Consider the following 20,987-nt stretch of genomic DNA (forward strand, 5'->3'; position numbering starts at 1 on the left):
CCCCTATGTGGCATTAAAAAAATACCTTACAGGCTCTCTGAAACATTTGCTTTAATTTTCATAATTTTTATTTAAGCATGCAATAGATTTCAAAACACCGCTACAATAAATCTTTTCAAACAAAGAACCTCCAAAAAAATGTAGAAATAGAATATTTTGAAGAAGTTGGGGGTTTTGTGTTTTGGTTTGGTTTGGTTGGTTTGTTTTATTTGTTTTCCAAATAAGATTTTCACAAGATTGGAATGATTCCCAACACAATATAATTTCAGCATGATTTTCAGTGTCTTGTGTGTAAGTTTCTTTGCAGTTTTGGATATAAGGACACACCAACTACTTTAGGAATTTAATACAGTCTAAGTAGCTTTTTCTTTTCCTAACTAAGCATCTAAACTTGTCAGGGTCTGAATTAATCATCCTAGTCTCATTCTGTAGTTAGTAAAGAGAAATACTACTCTAGAGAATGATTCATCTTATTCCAAAGCAATCATTTAAACCAGAGGCAATGAAACATGCTCTAGGGACACCCATCTTTCTCCAGTTACTTTAAGAGTATCTGAGAATACAATTCCTGATTTAGACATTGAGCTTTTAAAGATGTCTAAAATGAGATGAGGTAAAATCCCAGCCTATAGAAAAAGCAATTCAAACTATTAAGAAACCACATAAAATAGGAATCAGATCTTGACTTAGGAGAACAAAAGATATCTTGACATTGTGCCCTTGAAATGATATACAAGGGATATTCATATCAGAGCTTGACAATCAGGACTGTTACCTTTAAGATCAAATGAAACAGATTCATTCTTTTCTAAACAGAGAGCTTCCTCTTTGACCACCTGCTGGAATATCTTGCATTCTGGATGTATTCCCACAACCTTGGTGAGAGAAAAACAAACAAAAAAAAAGTTCCGTGATTACTGAAATGAGAAGAGCCAGGTTTCTCTCCAGTTTGTACCTTGTGGTTGAAAATGTGAAAGGTCCAGCTGAGGATTTTGCTGCAAATAAGACATGTGAACAGCAGAAGGAGTCAGGAATGTCATACATTTATCGATTTGTGTACTTGTCTGGATATGCATACTCATATGGATTTTTCAGTGTATGCTAATAGTCAAACTCATGTAGCACCTTTTCTCCAATCTGGACATTTATACCACCTCTCCTTTACACCTCTGTTTTTCACAAAACTTAAATGGATTTCACAACCTTTGGATTTCCACCTCTTTGTCAGCTGGTCAAAATTAGATGAATGCATCAGCTATGGGAATATTCACACTGAGTTCCCCAAACATACATGCACTTTGACCATATATATTCTTTCCCCACAAAACAAATAAAAATATATAAATTTCTTTAAATATACATGTTGGGGTTAAGTTTTTTTAGTTAATTATTTTGGATGTTCAGAACTACCTATTGGCAAAACATTCTTATTTTCATTCTTAGGAGCTCCCAAGAATCAAGTTTTCTTTATTGGAGAAATTAGCACCTAAGTGTGACAATAGTCTTAACTACTCTTCAAGAAGGCATGTCTACTCTGCTTTGATGTTGATAGTAATAGAACGGGCTCCTGGAGTTCTTTGAAACCTTGAGATTATAGTGCCATACAGATCACTCTACTAAGAGATCATGATGTAAAATCTTGCCTTCTGAACACAGCTGTTATAATTATAGAAATAAAAACATTAAATAGGAGCATAAGTTTTATGTTCATTGGGGGTTAAATAAGAAATATTAAAGTTCAAGAAGTTAGAGAAAATAGAAAATGGCATTTTTGGCCATAGTTTAATCTGAGTGATGATAAAATTTTATTAACATATTATCTGAGGCTTCAACACACTCCTTCCAGAGGCACTGTTTCCATTTCATGAGATGAGAAAAGAGAAAAAAAAATAATGTATTGTTTTAGGGACTTAAAGAATGATACTTATCTTACAGATTAAGATACCTACATTTAAACAGCTAAACGGATTTCTAGACACTAGTTGTTGAATAGGGCCTACATTAATCTTCTTAAATAGAGATACTTAGTGTCTTTTAGGCGCTTTCATGTATTTATCTTGGCCTCCATCTCCCACTGCAGAAAGTTTCATGTCCCCTGTAGTCCTGCATCATATCTGCTGTAATTGTGAAGATGTTCTTCATACCTTAGAACAACCCAAATATTTGCCTCTGGAAAGGCAATTAAAGTATGAGAAAGAATCTACAATGTCGGTGTCTGCATGTGATCTTTTTATCTGAGCTTCTTTTGTAGTCCATGGAAATTCAAAGGATGTCTCACCCAGGAATGTTTAGTGCTGTCTGGGATGCTATAGAGTATCTCAGCCCTCTTGTGTAGATTCTGCATTAATTTTGCCAGCCCCACATAGAACTCTCAAATGCATTATTTGATGTCTCAAATATTTCTATACACCCATGTTTAGGTAACTGAATTAAACCCAGAGTCAATAGTGTCAATAGGGTTAACAGTCTAGAAATCAACTGGAACTGTATTCAGATGACTGAATATTGCACTAAAGCCTCCTCTGGCATATTGGGATTTTCAGGACATAGGGAGTCTTATATCGAATAGAACAGAGGGTTTGCTCCTCTGCAAGTTATGCTATTCAAGACAAAACCAGGGCCTTGAAAATATGGATTGAAGGCTGTCTGAGACATTTCTGAGGAAGACTATAGGCCATTCTAAACTTCTAATGACTTTGAAAATGCAGTACGTATGAAAACATCACTGCTAGACTGCCTTTTCAGTCTCAGGAAGTTGATTTATTGGCCTTCAGAATGTTTTCAGTCAGTAGTACAAGTAGGACTTATTTTATCCTCTACAGAAACTTTACTGGAAGTCATGTAGACTATTACATCTTAGCAATAATATCTGCTTAGGGAAAAAATAGAACACAACTTTATCTTTAAAAACCTTAAAAAATTCTGCTTACATTTGGGTTTTAAAGTAGCATAGACAGGCTACTATTTAATTATGAGGCCCTAGAGATGGTTCATACATCCTAATATTAGAACAGAGAGAGGACTAAGGACACTGTTTGAAAAGAAAATTAAGACATGGCTTTTTTCATACATAATATTCCTCCAGTGGGTAATTTGAAACACATTTTATAAATCAGCATGTGTGACTCTTAAAATAGTACTTCTTGCTGTTCAACTATAGTAACACAATTCTGAAATGAAAATTTTCAGGTATTAATCGGATCCCTGCACATTGCTTTATATTTTGACATACATTTCACTTTGCATTCAGCCTACATAACAAATAAATGATTTGAGTAGTAATAACAAAATGATTGCTACATAAATATCTCACTATTTCTGCTTATAACGATGGACAGGAATGAAGTAATTTCTCTACTTTTTGGAATTTCTGGACTCTTACTGCTGAGAATCTTTGTATTTGGAATATTCTTAGACTTAATGTTTAATGGTCATGACAACTTGACATGATCCTATACAACTTACCATCTATATTGAGTCCTCTAGTAAAAGACTTGAAAGCAACAGCCAGTCATGACTCAAAATAAAATCAAAATCATGAAAACGGATTTGATATATCTTTGAGAAACAAGCACTTGGTAGAGATGGGTTAATTTAACTCCCACCTCACGCCAGAGATGCTGGGAGTGGTGGAAACAGACACATAATTAGTCATGAAAAAGTTTCAGAGGAGGAAGGGTTATATTTCTCCAAAAGTCAACTTAAGCAACATATGTAGCTGTTGCAGGTGAAACATAAATGAGGAACTAAGCAGTTGAGCTCTCTCAAACAGTACATCAAACACTGAAGATATGCGCCACACTGCCTGCTGCTCCAAGTAGGTTGCATCGCCTTTATTCTTCCCTTTGGTAAATCTACATCTACTGAACCAGACCTTCAGTCACCATAATTCAGCAGAGTTGTACTGAAATCTGTGGAGTGCTGCTCATTTACAGTGGCTGGGGAAACCCATACCCTGCCCGTAGGGAAGTTGTACTGCATTGGTTTTACACAGGACAGAGGAATTGCTGTAACAGAACAGATCCCTAGAACATGTATTCCAGCCTCCTGCCTCTGAAAGCTGTGATGAGTCACCAGAAACCATGATTTTATTTTTTCTAGAAATACTGACCAACTGTTGGTGATACTCACCAGTGGTGAAACTGTAGGCAACCCCATTACCACTGACAGGTAAATAATTAATTATGCTCACATTTCGTTTGCTTTTGGATTACTGGATTTGTGTGTGGGGTGTGTGGTTGCAGCCACCAGATCACAGAGTTTTTGTTATAGGCCAATGCAAAGGCTAAATATTATTGACACTTCAGTGTTTGAAAATCAACATCAAGTGTCATTGCAGATGCAACCTTCAGACTATCCTGCAAGAAGCAAAAATGAGGCTGGTGTTGTTAACTTACAGTCATGCAGTCTTACTAAAAGCAATCTCACTGTTACAACACAATAAGAAAAAAAAGGAAAGAAAAAATGACATGTATACAAGAAATCGAGAACAGTGATGATGCTTCAATTTGTTGGTTTTCCTCAGGCTTTAAGAAAAAGGAAGACATTAAACCATTTTATAGTTAAAGAAAAGCCTTCTGGGCAGAACATTACTTGTGATTTGTTGGATATGGCTTGCTTATTTTTTGTTATTAATCTCACAATGCCTTGAGAGAAAAGTGGATGTTGTTGCTCTAATCTGCCTGTGATGGTTAGGTGATGGGGCTTTCTAGAAAACAGGGGTTCTGCAGTTGTTGCAGGGACATAGTATTGCTATTTGGGACACATCTGCTGTAATGACTGAGCTCTTCTAGGGAAAGAGTAGTTCCTGTTCACCTTAGAAAAGAATAATTTAGGAACGAAAATGAAGCAGAGATTCCTGAGGCTGGGATGTCCAATCTGGCAGAGTCTTCCCTGCCACAGTAGTAAGTGTAAGAGGCTGATTTAAAATGCTACTTCTCAGATCAACATGCAGTAACCTAGTATGAATGTTACTGAAAATCACAGTGGGGTGTCTTCACCCTAAAGCTTATACTGAACACATAAAGGTTTCATGCAGTGTTGTAGACAGCTCTCAAGGAATGGAGCTTTGCATTTCTGAGCATCATAACACAAATATCTTTTTGCTGGCTTGGACATTAGTGACCAGCCAAAATTCAGACGGGCGTTTTAACTCTAAGTCCTAACCACCAAAACAATCTTGCCTGGAACAAAGCAATCACATAGTGAACATTAAAAAATTACCTGAAACCGGCACTGGCATGCTAAAAACATGAGACAATTTAGAGAGCCAGATTTGGTGCTTGTGCTTAGTTTTAGACTTCCTTTCTTAACATCTGTAATGCCATTGCATTGAAACCTTAAGTGGTATATTCACTGTTAGTAAGTATAACATTGGTTTGTATTTCCTCTGTTATATGACAGTTTATTTATTTGCCCAAATTTGAACAGAAAAAAAAAAATCAACATAATAGCACTTTTGGCTTTGATTTGCTCATGTTGGACATCAGACTTAACAAGCACTGGGAATAGCCTTTCTGGCAACATCCTCATGCCATACTTAGTGCAACTTCGTTAAAAGCCATCTTTCCTGAGAGTCCATACAAAGATGGTGCCCCTAGGATGTTGGGGTGGCAGAAAAACTATAATTTAGATGTCACATAAAAGAAAGTTCTTCACTCATTAAGAAGTCCATTAGCACATTTGGGGAAAAGTAGGGACATTTTCTATGCTCTGAAAACAAGGGAAGTCCTTCAAAGCTGGGGACTGAGTATATTAGTCACTTTTGAAAAAGCAATTCAGGGGGATCAAAGAGCCAGAAGTAAATTGGTAACACTTAGTCTTTTTGAAAATGAATCAAAAATCAAAGAAGTAGCTGAATTCATTGGCAAGGTGGGAATGTTTCAAGAACTTGAAGAGTCCTTCCAGTGATCTGGTTTAGTTTCCAAGGCTATGTAATCTTAAAACCTTATGAATAGTTTTTGTGTCAAGTGCATAAATAATTTACTAAGAATATTAATCTCTATTCTTTTTGTCTCTGTTCTACAGCTTGCATTCATGTCTCAGATTTCATCTCAGATCTGCTCTGAAATCATCTCTGTACTCCCTGTTCTCCCTGTCTGTGCTTCCCCTGTTCTGATATGACTCTGATGCCTGAACATTTTAGCTCTGCCTTATACAAAACTAGAGTTGTCTGCCATTCAAAACACACCGACTCCCAGGTTGGAGGATTAAAACTCACCTGGTATTTTAGGATACAGAAAGGCACAGGAAAGGCATTAAAAAATCCTACATCCCCCACCCATTTTTAACTGTGGAATTAAGTGTTAAGTCAGTCCTGAAAGTTGGCCAGTGAAGTCAAAGGCACAGTCCAGAGAACAAGGATATGCTCTGAAACACGTAACTTTATTTCAGCTGAAATTCTGATGAAAAGGAAGGACTTGCAGGATGGAAGGGGGCTTATGGAAAATGTTGAATACAGGTTGAATAGCTGAAGAAGACAAAGAAATCCTCATGTTTTTTCATAAACTTCTCAGACCATTGAATATATGTCATCAAACTCTTACATCTGCTTAACTCCTTTTGCAAATAGCAAGATGCTATTAGAAAACTTTGAGACCGGGAAGCACAGATCACCAAAATCAGTGTCAATTTTCACATGTACTTTGACGGGAGCTGAGACCAGCCTCGAGCTCCATACGCTTTTGTGCATTTCAGTACAACTACTGTCACAATCACCACAGTAAGGGTCTTCCTATCTACTATGCCTTATAAGTCATCCTGGGATATTAGTAATGCAATATATGTAGTATTATGTTCTGCCAGAAAGCTACGACAAACAATAAAAAATAACCAAGTATTTCTTACACAGCAAAAAAGTTTGTTGCTCAAATGTGCTTGTAAAAATAGATGAGCATCCAGTTTGTTTCTATCATACCCAAGCCATGTTTACCACTCGATTTTGACTGACTGTAAAGCGTGAGGTCACCACAGCAGTGACATGAGTGACATGACTCCAGTCACCAGCAATGTATTTAGTTATCATAGAAAGTCCTGCCCACAACTTGCAAGCACTGACACTGTCTTGATCCCAGAAGCTTTCAACCCCAAAGGTAAAGACCTATTTCCAGTCTTTCTCTTCAGTCAGTTAAATAGATTATGTCAGGAGTCTTTTTGGCTGAAAATGACTACCTAGAGGACATTTTCAGTGTTTGTTTTCTCTTTCTAACTTGATTACCTATGGAACAAGAGAAGCTGAGACACTGATTGCCTCACAGTCATTTAGAGGAATATCTTTTCAAGATTGTTTTTAAGACATTGCAGTAATGCTTGAATGCCCCTCTGTGTATTGGATTGTATTTATCTGACTGTGTTTAACTGCATAGCCTTATACAGAACAGTACTTGCTATACATACATATCCATGTATATCACTGTATGTATTTACTCATAGCTATTTGATATGTGACAATACATACTAATTAATTTTTTTTATAAGCACTATGTAATTATTATCTTGAGAAAAGTGAAATCTAATTTATTAGCTCTATGCTAAATTTGGTAGAGCATTTAATTATCACTGACACAAAGAATTACAGAACACTAATAACTGAGGATCCTTGTTTTGTGCTACTGCAAGTATTCCTCCAAATTAAAGAGAAATTTCTCCCTTTCTGCAAGTATAGTATGTTTGCCTAAAGGTGGGGTTCATGTCACCTAATCCCAAAGAACTGAAACCTAGATGTCAAAGTCCATCAGCACATTCACTCAATCAAAGCCACCATAACTTCTTGGAGTTTCTACCTCTTCCCAGTAATACTGAAGGAGGCTAAATGAGTAGCTTTAGACAAGATCCCTCATTTTAGATAGAAAATTTTAGATTATTAATCTAAACTCCTCACACAAGCCTCCTTTAATGATCAATAAAGGCAGACAAACAGTTCCAGGGAAGGATTCCTCCTACCTCTCTCAGACACCTATTTGAGAACAGTGTGACTCACTGCACAGGAGCCTGTCTCCCTCCACTAACTCCCTCCAGGCTAACGAAATGCCTAAACAGACTGATTCTTCCACACCTCCAGTTCCATGTGGAGGGAAATTTAAGGTCCGCAGGGACCAGATCCCTAGAAGAAGCATGTATGTCGCTCCAACACAAATTAGTCAATAGTAGTGATATGAGAAATTTCGGCACCCGTCACTTTTATTGGGAATGCTGAATCTTGCCACAGATTTGTATCCGCATGCCTATTACCACAGGAAATTCTTTGTTAAAGTAAATGTATAGCTCAACGATAACCCATCAGAGGTGTGAAAAGCTGTTACGTGTTTGAAGAAGACAGAAGTTTAGCTCAGCAGGAAGGGCGGTGAATGCAGAGTATTTTCTGTTCCCCATCTTCTGTTTCCTGAGACTCTGAACTCTTTAAGACAGGAAAAGTACTTTTTATGCATTTCAGCACCCACTGCTCTCTGTTCCTCGTCAGTTAGAAGCAAATGGTAATTTTTAATGTCAAGGACTCTATTCTGCAAGGCACAAAGTATATCCTGCAACATACAGCTCCCTGTGGAGTTGATAGAAGGCAAAAGTACCTAGTTTCACAGAGGAAGTTTTCAGGATTACTTCTCTGGTTTATTTTCATATCTGACTGATGAATTATTTGCTGAATACACACTAGAATTATTTCTCTCCTCTGACATGATCCTTTGAAATATGAAAGGACTGCTTACTCAAGACATCCTATGGGTCTCTGGCTTTCTCTGTCTAACTTAGGGTACAAATCTTCGCATGAGTGCTAGTTTGACACATGAAATCTGACATTTAGAGCACTGCCTCTTACCAGATATGTAGCTGGAGTTCACATATGAGCAATAGTTTGAGGCCAAAATATACATAGAGCATGTAGTTTATAGAATTTCTTTTATTATGGGAACAGTATTCTGCAATATGCTAAAACATTAAGATGATACATGGCAGCCCACAGATGTGCATGATACATCACTTCAGGTTAGCACCACTCTGCTGACAGCTGCAAGAGTAAGTTGTGCCTCTGTTACGTGCAAAAAGACTAGTCCAGATACCAAAGTCACTCCACCTGTAGCATTGTAACACTTTCAGCTGACTAGTTTTCCCTGAAAGAAGGGTATTAAACATGATAATAACTATACATGACAATGTTTACATAGCAAGGACCTATATACTATCACTTGTACATAAAGCTGTGTAAATGCAGAGGAAAAACAAGCTCCAGAGAATGTGAGGTGCAAGTGTGAAAATTTACATCCCAACTTCACCTTTTAAAACTGAATGGTCAAGACCAGTCTGTAACCACCTAGGCTCTCGCTATTATTAGTGCAAGAAGCCAAGCCCTGGAGGAACATTCACCCATCTGTCTTTCTCAGGAGAAGATGAAATGCCTCCCGGTAAAATGACTGTCTCTCCCTTGACTACAGTGGGAATCCCAGCCTACACTAACCATTTAACTGTGAAATGGCTAAAGTTAGAACTAATGAGTCCCTGGGAATCACACCCATAGGAAGATTTCCAAACACTTCTCTGAGGCTGAAGATTGAGGGGGAAGAGGATATATGACTGTACTTGCACTTACGTGAGCTCTTCCTAACCAGCCCAGGCAAAGCCAGCAGTAGAGCATGGGGCTTAGGGAGTGTTGTGGTTTGAGCCTGGTCAGCAGCTAAATGCCACACAGTCGCTCACCCACCCTCCCCCCACTTGGGAATGAGGAGGGAATCAGAGGGGCAAAGGGAGACTCACGGGTTGAGATAAAAACAGTTTAATAACAGTAACAGAACAATACACTGACAGCAGTATCACCAGGTAATGCACAATACAGCTGCTCACCTCCCACCAACACCCACCTGCTCCCAGCTGGTGATCCCAAACACAAAGGCACCACAGCCACAATCCTAGAAGTGAGAGCCCCTCCTGCCCCACTCCTGCCTTTATATAGTGAGCACAATGTCACATGACATGGAATATCGGCCAATCCGGGCCCAGCACTCCCCCCCCGCCCCCGCACACAGGTGAGGGCACTAGCACCTGGGGAGCTCCTGGGGTCTCAATGTGCTGCAGCACTCCTCCAGCTACTAAAACGAACAGGAACTCTATTCCAGCCCGAACCAGGACAGGGAGGGGTGTACCTCCCTAAATTGTGTCTCCTACCTGATGTTTAATGTTACAATCTCACCCGCTGCATCCAGTGCACAGCAGACAAGATAGTTTATGTTCCTTCTTGGTGATACTATAAAGCAGATACCTTCAGCGGTAAAAACATCAGTGCCCTCTCTAAGAAGTAAAGGTCCCAAATCCATCAAAAGGAACTATTACTTTTTATTTATTCTCCTTCTTCAACAAAGTTGCTTTTGTCAGGACAAGTGGGACAGCAAGCTGTCCCCTTCTGTCCCTCTAAAGCCACGCTACAGCTATTCTCATTTAGGGATGCTCTTCTGCTCTTTGGAAACTGTAATTCTAGTGAATGGAAATTCAAAGACTTTTATTACTAGGTGTAAATAGGGCCATAAAATTTTAAAGAAAAGAGCCGGGTCAAACCTCTAACTCAGGAATGTCCTTTTATTTTCTTGCCTTCTACATCCTTGTCCTGTTTTTGTTGTTGTTGTTATTGTGGGTTGTTTTTTTTGTATTTTTTTTTTCTTTTTTTAATCCTTTCCTTATTTTTCTTTCTTTCTACCTGCTCCCTGTTACGAGAAAAGTTACCCTGCCTCTGCGAACATCTCCCCCACCCCCCTGGATCCTGCAGGGCAGCTGCAGAGCCACCCAGCTGTGCTCAACAGCCTCGGGAGCCAGCTGTGCGGTGTCCCACCTCTTCCACACACACACACCCCCACACACACACACACACCCTCGCATCCCCCCCTACCCCCGAAAGCCCACGGCCGGGCACTCACCAAGGGGAGCAGCAACCAGCACAAACTTCGCATCCTCGGCAGCAGCCGCCGGGTCCTCCCCGCTCCCTCTGCCTGTGGTGAAGCTGCCAAAAGCCGATGCTCAGCCCGCCCCCACCAAGACCCGCCCCGGAGAGCCTTGCACCTCCCTTCCCGGCCCCCCCGGGTCCCTCCTGGGGGACCCCCCCCTCCCCCCGGCCACCTTCGAGCCCGAAGGACCAGGTTCGCAGCAGAGGGAAGATCTGCCAGCATCCCCCCCTGGGAGTTTGGACCCGCCTCTATGAACCGGTCCTCTGGTCGCCCGCCTGCACAGCTGGAGCACCCCCTGGGCTTTTGGGGTTTACTTGGAAGCAGATGTTCTCTGTGCAAGAAGGGGTGCTGGATTCACCCCCTCCTTCTGCTAATGGGACCCTGCTTGTGGTTTTCAAAGGTGTTCAGTGGGTCTGACAGCGTGGTATTCCCTAGGGCCTCTCAGAAATGGAGTTGCTGGGTTTTGGCATCCCCCTTCCTCTTCAAGGGAAAATTTTGAGCAGTGACAGAGGATTTCCCCCGCAATCCACATAAGGTCTTTCTGGCTCTTATGTTACAAAGATGACTTGAATGTAGCTTTAATTCTTGGTGCAATAAGTAAAAGCTAAAGTCCTTCTTGCCTGTGGCTTGGATTTTGTTGGTTAAAAAAAAAAAAAAAAGGAAAAAAAAAAATTATATATTACACTTTTGAATATCAGGGTTCATAGGACCTAGAAACCAGTTCTGGGGTTTGCCACAGTAAATATTACACCGAGCTATTTTCAGAGCCTGGGAGAGCTGGAATTGTGGGCATGGCAAAAGCAGTTTTCTTGATAAGATTTAAGTGCTATTTCATATCCTGTTTATCATTCATTATTTCCCAATGGTGTTAAAGTTCTGTATAGTCAGAAAAGATTCATGGTTTACCTAAGTTACCTCAAAATAGATGTCTAACACCATTACAGAGAATATAAATTTCTGCAGCTGTCTTTACAAGTGTATAGATGTCCTATAAGTCCTATATCATGCTTACTGGCTCTACCTAGATTATTTCAGATATACAAGGGCACCTTGAGTGACATTCCTTACATTTGTTTAAGAAACTGAGTCATGTCAGTGGAATCTATTAATTTCTTTCTTTGCACCCTGATAGTCCTGACCAAATCACTCTGTTTTAACGGAAATATAGACAATTTGTACCTGTGTGGACAACTATATTAAAATCCTGAAATGTGGGTGTTTTGTATCAGGATGTAGCCCATCTTAGTCTTGTAAACCAAAGGAATTTGTGTCTAAAATCAAATATTATCCCAGTCTCGTGATACAGAGACAGTTCTACAAACTGTGCTGAATAATGAGGATGAAGGCATAGGTTTGTGAGGTAACATTTGTAACCTAACTCTCATTTATCACTTCTTTTCTATATATTTGTCTTTCATTAGTGCATAAAGGCATCTGATCACTTATCTGCACAGATAAGCTTCAAATGTTACTTCAAAAATCAAGTTTGTTATAAAATAAAGAGATTAAAACATAAACGTCTGATTTTGACTGTTTTTCTCCATATGTAATGGATGAGTTAAAGCTGTGGCCAACTCTCACTAGTCAATAAGGTGGATCTCATCACACTGGAATAATTTTTAGGATCCCACTACAAGGCAGGCACTGCATGGTATCAGGCATTCCCAATTCTAATGCAAAGGAAAATGCAAAGTAGATGCCTATCAAAAACCCTCAAGATAGGAGCACATTATAACACCTACCGAACAGTATTCCACCAACTTGAGTATAAAAGGTCATAGAATAATTTAGGTTGGAAAGGACCTATAGAAATTTGGCCACAAACATCTCTTCCCCTCAGAATAAATCAAGTTTCAAAGTGAGGTCGTGTTGCCCAGGGATTTTGTTGCTGTGTTTCAAAAAAACATTTCTCTCAGGAGTCACACTGTAAACACAAAAATGTAGTTAAATTAATATCATCATGACATTCCAATCTATGGTATTTCAATTGGATTCCATTATTTAAGGCCTCTCATGTCACTTTGATGAAGCCTTTTAAGTCGTCATAACCAGTCTCCCAGGTTGGAGCAAAACCAAGCAAAAACCATTTTTTGGGATAGTTTTTTGTGTAGTTTCTTGACATGGGTGTTCATAAGCGGTCCTTAGGAGAAGACATTGCTGCTTCTAGCTGACGTAATCTCTCAGTGCTTCCCTCCTTACATATTTTCTTTCCTCCACCTGCTTTTCCTATCTGATCTCCAGCTGATCTAAAAAATCAGGCCACATTCCAATCCTTGAGCTTTAACTTTATTACCTGGAAACTCTTGTAAGAGATTTTGTCCATGCTAATAAAGAAAACCAAGCCTGCTTTTGTTGGGTTTTTGTAACATCTCACTGTAGTTAATGCTATAAACGTTTCATACATTAAAGTCTCTGAGTCCCTTAGTTTATGATATCCCTTTATTACTTTAAACAGGACCTTTTGAAGGCTGAAACCTTATTCAGGCTAAAATCTAATTTCTGTTTATCATATTCATTTACTTTATTCATTCTACTCTTTGTTATTTCTCTGTATGTACCCAAAGAATAATGAACTAATGCAGGAAAGTAACCATATTCTCTTCTATGCGCTGATGCATTTTGCTACTTTTTATCACAAAATAGTTCCTTGCCTGATAAGCTGGCTACAGATAAGCAATTTTTTATTTTTCTTCAGCAATTATAGGATAACTAATCTAAGATAAGGACCAGCTTTGTTTTCCTACTGATCTACAACACCAACCTGAGCTTAGAATATAACTCTCGTGCATAAAAATGTCCTCTTGTTAACATCAACAAGCAATCTAGCCATCATGATGGTATGAAACTTAATCAATGAAGCAATAGACCTGAGATTCTTCCTAATCCTCATCATGGATATTCTGAATCAATTGTTGCCATTTAATGAAAATGACTTGACATTTACTGAACTGCTTAGGACCTTTGTTAAAGCTGGAGAATGTTTTTTCGATAGCATATGCTACCTGATTAAGGCTTTTCCATTATAAAAATCTTTCCGAAATTCAACTGTTTCCTCTGTGTGCATATACAAGCACCTCCTTAGACAACAAAAGAATAGTGCACCAGCACCACATTGCAGCCATCAACCAGAGAATAAGTGTGAATCTATTGACATTTCTAAACAATCTTTTGATAAATCTGACTAAAGATGCAAAACAAAAACCCTGGGATTATGGGAAGGCTGCAATTACTGAAAGCACACAGTCCAGTGGTTAGATAGAACATGACATTACTGAGAAACATATTACAACTATAATTAAAACTCCACTGTTTTTAAAAAAAGGAGGGTATATAAGAAAGGGCAGAACCTTTTTTTTTCCTGAAAGTGATCTCTGTGTGATGTTTGAGAGAGTGGGGTGAAAGCAGGAAGAGAAAACAACTGAAGAGCTGGATTGGTTTTGAGATACTAAAGAGATAAGGCACTATTAACATCAGAAAACAAGTAATTCTATCTTCATGATGATAGTTTATCCAATTAATTTTCTTTGTATACACTGGCTGTGATATCTGCTTACTATTTTTCTTGGGTAAAATAGACTCCTGCTGCATCCTGAGGCTCTGACTCCATATGCACCCATATTCTGTTACTGTTACATGGCCTGACTTCAAGGACACCACAGACATACAGGCAGAGTTTCATCAAGCAATCATGGACACTTGGCTCATGTGGATTCTGTCCCACATGTTTTAATCTGTAAATCCGCCCAAACATCTAAGATGCTTTCTGAATTTGAAAAGTATATCTTATCTGTGGTTATCTACAACAAATTTGCTATTTAGATTCTTCTAAAAATAAACTCTTTTAATCTTTTCAGTATTTCTCCTTAAAGAAAATAATCTGTCAATGATCCCTTCTCTATTTCTATTGTATCTTATTTGTTGAATTAGAAAGTAATTTTTTCAAACCTAAGGGAAGTTACTTTTCCCAGTGGCACACAATGAAATCTTCATTCCTATTAGTAGTCTCTAAAGAGTTGACAAACCAGCTGTTCCTGTCCTCAGAAATAGTTTTATGCATTATATTATTCATTTGTTTTCTTGTTTTCCTCTGGCCGTTTCCACTCAAATTCATTTCTGTTTGTTTTTCACAATGAGTAGAACAACACTGATTTTTGTTTACTAAAATTTGATTTTAAGACAAAACTTGCTCCCCTCATAAGGGCCAAGAAAAGATCCATCTGCATTTTGTATAGGTTGAGTCTACAAAATAGAAGAGAAGTAGACATGAGTAACCTATTTAAAACAATATAGAAGTTCAGTAACTAGTGTACACTGGTATCTGCTTCTTTTATGTTTAACAGAAAGAAGAGAAATCTTTTGTCCAGACTTTTCTCTATGATTATGTCACTTTCTCCACCGACTGTAGAGGGAGCTCAGGCAGCTGGCTCATCTCACACCCCTACAGTAGTACTTGTCTCGTCTAATTTCAGACATTAAGAGTGTAAATATGAACTGATTACTTCCAGATTATTTTTACAGTCACAGATACCATTGAATGCAATTTGCCTGACGTAATTTAGATGTCTACAGAGGACAAGATAATCAGCTCCTTAGGGCGTATTCCTCTCCACTGTCTCTAAAAGGAGGATAGGATGATTGTTCAGATGTAGATGTTTACTTTAGGGGTGAAATTACACACACTGGTATGAATATTTAATCTACATATCTATCTGGATGTGTAAGATGGAAAAGTGAGCTCCCGCTGTGGTTAATAGCCAGTCTAAGCTAATTAGCTAGGTTTCCTTTACAGTTATGGGAACGACATAAAAAGTTCCTCTACAAACTCATTTGTACTATATTCTAGTGGGAGGTACTGAGTCCTAAGTCATTCTGTCTCATTTAAAAGATTTCAAAGGGAGATGAGAGGTGGAGTTTTTTAAAGACATTGATAAATTTAGATATCAGTTGTAGATGTCTAGATGCAAACTGGATGCAACAGTCTTTGGGGTTAACAATCATCTAAAATGGCACCTTCATTTAGTCTGTTGAATGGTTCTTTAGTCTCCACTGACTGTTTTGATTAAGATCTCATATAATTTTATACACTTCAAGGCTCCTTTAAGTTGCCTAATGGTAGGTGACCAGTGCCAGCTGAGAAGCCTTAGTATATTTAACATTCTCAAGAAGCTGTAAGATATGAAACACAGGCATTGACGGCATGGCAGGTTGAAACTACCTGGGTAAATAGAACTAGATTCCTTTGTGTAGGCAAATGAATCAAGCCTTGAAATCAAATAAGATAAATCCCAGACAAACTCAACATCTGATTTAGGTTGACTTTTAACATTCATCCTCAGTAAGATGAATCCCATGTTATGGGTTTCTCAAAGATTATTTGAATTACAACAATGCCTGGCTACACTCCTTAACCTAATCCTGTTTTTCATGCCATCACAAACTGTTTGTCTGTAGGATGTTAAGATTCTTGAGTGATTGTATCATCTGGTTGTACGACACTTCATCAATGATTTCACTTCCTTTATTTAAAGCAGCCTCTTTAATCTCACCTAAAAATATTTATCTGGTCTTTTGCTGAGGGAAAACTGTCATTAGATTTTTGTTTCTTGCTTGTTGTATTTATGCATATTACAAGGAACCACATAACTAAATATTGTACAATTCACAGTTAGAGTCCCAGTAAAAAAGGGATGACTTTATTCCATGATTTTACAAGCACTTTGTTAGACCCTTCATATATACTAAAGAGCTGAGAACATGTAAAGTGTCTCAAAGTTCATTTTCTTCTTCAGCTTCCTAGTTGTGGTAAAATACCCACTTATAACAGAATGTAGCTTCTGTGATGATTTTAAAGATGTATGGATGTTAATACAAACACTAATAGTTCAATAACTATTATTGATATCATTCATTTCTGTTCTTTCAATGGAAGACATTACTGCATACTTCTAATGATCCCAGTGTTAACACAATGCATTGAGGCTCTTTGATACAAGCTTTGGAAGGGTAGATGTCACAAGAACTGTATCAGATCTGTGGGATATAGAGAATGTTTCTGTCAGTGGCAAGCCAGAGTGCTCTGGTGTCAAAAATTATGGTAGAACAGTTGCTGCCGTGCCTTCCAGTGTTAAACAAGAGGAAATGTGGTCAGCTCTGTTATGGATATACTTCAAGAGACAAACCTCACTCTGAAAAACTAATAGAAGACTGTCTTTCCACCACTAATTTTTCTAAACAACAAAATATTCTTGATGTGTCCCAGTTCTTCCTGACATTCAACACAATCTTCTTAACATCTCTTCCTAGCTTTGTGAAAAAATCGTATTGCACTCAGTTCAACCCAAAACCCAAACCCATGGGAAGGGCTTTCTGAGCGTTGGATGAGGTCCAAAGCTTAAATCTGCTCTAGCAAATCAAAATGGGCAAGGGCACATTCTGTGGCTGCAAGAGCAAATGGTATTGATGGTTCCTGTCTATATGGCTTCTCTTTCCCTCAGAAAGAGCCCAGCCTCACCCTTACCGTCCATTGGAAACAGTCTTGAGACTGTGCTATCACTTGGGTTGTGCCCAGGCATGAACTGAAAGAGTGTTAGGCCAAACCATGCCAGACAGTATGCTAACACTGAAGCAACTTAGATGCCACAAACATATGAATGATTCTGTCTATGCCTGGCCCTCCTTATTTTCTTGTTTTCATGTCACACAGATAGCCCTGCGCTGAAGAAAATGCCTCCCCAGTCTGACACTGGCAGAAATGAGGGAAAAGAGTCAATAAAGTGAATCTGAATCAAATGCAGAATTGTTATATCCTTCAAAGCCCATGGATGAAGACAGAGGAACACAGTGAGCATTACAACAAATGTGTGTGCTGCTACTACCCAGCCGATTAACTCAGACAAACATACCCATGTGTTTTCAGGAGATGGTAAGGGTGCAAATATATTCACAGAAGTTTTTACTGTCTAGAAGAAGCGTTACTTCTGGGAGAAACAGTGTACAGAAGATGATACATGGATGTGACGCAAACATGTTATGTATGAGTTTCATGAGTTGGTCAACTTCTTAATAGTTATAGGACAGTGTAAAGAAGAACCATCTAGGAGGATGATTAGCTAATAATTGATTACCTTTTGATTAGCTAAGAATTACATAAAGAACAAAATTGCAGTATGTAAACACATTGATTATTTTTGATGATTGGTTATTAGAAAAATAATAAAAAATATCTAAGTAGCAATAAATACAAAGACACAACTCTGATATATATTCAGATACCATCCCTAGGTGATGAATTAATCCCTGATCCTAGAAAGTATGAAGTTCTCACCTTCTTTAGGTTTTTATGCCGTAGTTGTGTACAGCTGAACTTCTCATGCCATAGCTTTATTAGTAATGAAAGAAAGGCAGACATGATTAAACATCTTTTTTTCCAATTTTCTTCTTATATTTTTATTTTAACATTAGGCCAACTGGATCCTGTATGCCATTATCTATACTGATTAAATTAATCCAACATATAAATTCTTTATGTGATCTACCTCCTGGAGGCCCATTATTCTGAGTGCTGGCATTTTGGAAAAGAACTAAAGAAGAATGAAATCATAACAGGAAACAAAATCTTTCCTGTGAGGGAAACATTGTGTGCTCAAGGCCAAACACTGCAAGCTATGCGTAGGGGGCAAATAGTTGACTCAATTTCTGGGAGTGCAAAATACTGTAGCTAAAAATTTCTGAGTCACAACCCTCAAATGGGACAGAATCCAGTCTTATAGGGTTGAAATTTTTTGCAGGTCTTCCAGCTGAAGTTGTAGTCATCAGAGCACTAGTATTTACCCTAAAAAGTAACTACCTCAGTAAAACAGGAGGGCCATCAATCTCTACGATTAAACAAAGAAATCTTTTGGTATCTATGTAAGACACATCTACACCAGACTACTCCCTTCAACGTACATATTTGGCTTATGTAAGGAGAATTGAAGAATGCTTCTATTTAAATTAATCTTGGATGAAAGCCTTATAAGAGAGACTCAGTTTCCAGGAATGCCTAAATTAGGCTTCTGCTCTGAACTACTTTGTGGAAGAGCATCTCTCCTTTTCTACTGACTATGGGGTACCTATGGAGACCATCCCCTTATGTAACATACCTGAAGTTTGACAAAGTGGATGCTGCAAAGTGTATTACCTAAATGCTACCCTGAGGAGCATGCGCAAGTAACTGCACAATCTAAGTTACCAGACATCTGAAAAAGAGCAGTCCCTTCAGACTCTCAGGAGCTGAAGTGTTTCCTGTTTCACAAATAGTATTTGATAGGTTAATAATAAGAAAGGATAAAATATAAAACATAAAGTATATTAAAAAAAATACCATCAACTTTGGCTATGAAAACTACTACAAGGAGACCTTTTCTCTTCTTTATTCCCACTTCTCTCCCTACTCTTCTTTCTCTTTCCGTTTCTAATAGAAAAGATTTCCCCTCTCCAAAAGAGATTAAATACATAAAAAAAATAATATTATGGTTGTCAAAGGGTTTTCAAATGACTGCTTTTAGATTTGATGAAAGCTCTATTTCAAATATCATATCTAGCTAAATCACATTCTAAACTAATAAACAATGAGCAGGTCCACTTGTTAGTGGCAGAACATCTCTTCATGAAAAGTCCATGACAAAACCAATATGGACTCTTATATTTTTTTAGATCTAGGTTTTTATTTCATCTTATCACAACTGTGGTGACACCAGATAATTATCACCTTACCCTCTTATTCATAAGCACAGGTAGAAAAATCTATAGATCTCCCCAAGGAACAGACTAATGAAACAAAGAAGAGTTTTTATCCAAAAACTGCAAGATTTTAGAACTTGCAACAGTTTAACTGATGTGCAGGAAAACTGTAAAAAAATTACATTCACCACTATCATGGTATTTATATGGAATTAAAAAGAAATCTTGATTTGACTAACAGTGAGAATATTGTTTAAATTTTTGGCAAATCAGTAAGTCAAAAAAACATCTGGGGTCAAAATTAAGGCTGTAGTCATTGCATAAATGAGATTCTCTTTGAAGGAAATTTAACATTTCAGAAGAACAGATTGTATATTTTATTGATGTATCTGCTACTTTTTTTGGCATTAAATTTTTTTTGTAGTAACTTAATAATATGATTGGGAACTGGGTAACTGGATGTGCTTTTGAGTGCTGCACAAACATCCATATTTTAAGAAGAAAGTAGTAGTGGAAGCAGAATGTCATGTAAGCTAATTCTGCAACTCAAGTGACATTTGCATCCTATCTAACAAATGGAGTGTTACTTGATTTAGTAATTTGAGATTATCAGAATCTAACCATATTATGCAAGTACACGAGGAAGATGTTGGGTTTTAGTTATATTTCCCTATATTTAGTTATATAGAACTTTAGTTATATAGAACTTTCCCATTGTTACCCTTATTTTTCTAGGGACCATTACAAATTACAAAAATAAAGCTGGATGAGAAAAGGCATTGAAACCATTTTCTCTTCACTAAAAATTTAATGTAATTCAACTATAAGGTTGCTTGTTTTGTTTTGTTTTGTTTTTTTTTGAGAGAACTGTACAATAGTGAGTTTAGTGCACAATTACATTAAGACAATTACTCTATTTCCTACAGCATTAGATGAATAATATGAGAAAATTCTTATGTAGATACCCATGGAAAACAGCTGCATGAAAACCAAGTCAACATTAGGTTTGCTCTAACCCAGGAACTCATTAATAGAAATTACAGAAAAACTAACTCATCATTACAATTTATTTACACCCAGGAGAGCAGGAATAAGCAATGTAAGTGTGCCATGAAGCACAGAAATTGGACAAACTGTAAGTTTGAGATTGTGAGGTTTTATCTTTTCAAAGATCCTCTTGTATGAACTTGTTTATTTGTCAAAAATTTCTTTTCCTTTAAAGACAATTGTGATTTCCTTCCTCTGCTTTCCCTAATAATATTTCAAAACTAGTAAAAAATCTCTGGATTTATAGGTGTCAGGTCAGAGACATAAAACCATATTGTTTCTCTTAAACAAGGATAA

At 37.8% G+C, this 20,987-nt stretch overlaps 1 protein-coding gene across 1 annotated transcript in view; it reads right to left on the bottom strand.

The window, feature by feature from the left end:
* The window catches only part of LOC104368920 (vasoactive intestinal polypeptide receptor 1), a 30,996-nt gene extending 20,047 nt beyond the window's left edge, over positions 1 to 10,949 (bottom strand). The window contains exons 1-2 of the mRNA XM_033002863.2: positions 10,896 to 10,949; positions 776 to 875 (exon numbers count right to left, since the gene is read on the bottom strand). Coding sequence (XP_032858754.1) covers positions 776 to 875; positions 10,896 to 10,928 — 133 coding nt within the window. The 5' untranslated portion in view covers positions 10,929 to 10,949. The remainder of the gene's footprint in view (positions 1 to 775; positions 876 to 10,895) is intronic.
* Positions 10,950 to 20,987: the final 10,038 nt, after the last annotated feature.

The sequence above is a fragment of the Tyto alba genome, unplaced genomic scaffold (genome assembly GCF_018691265.1).
Source record: "Tyto alba isolate M040663 unplaced genomic scaffold, T.alba_DEE_v4.0 Super-Scaffold_38, whole genome shotgun sequence".
NCBI lineage: Eukaryota > Metazoa > Chordata > Aves > Strigiformes > Tytonidae > Tyto > Tyto alba.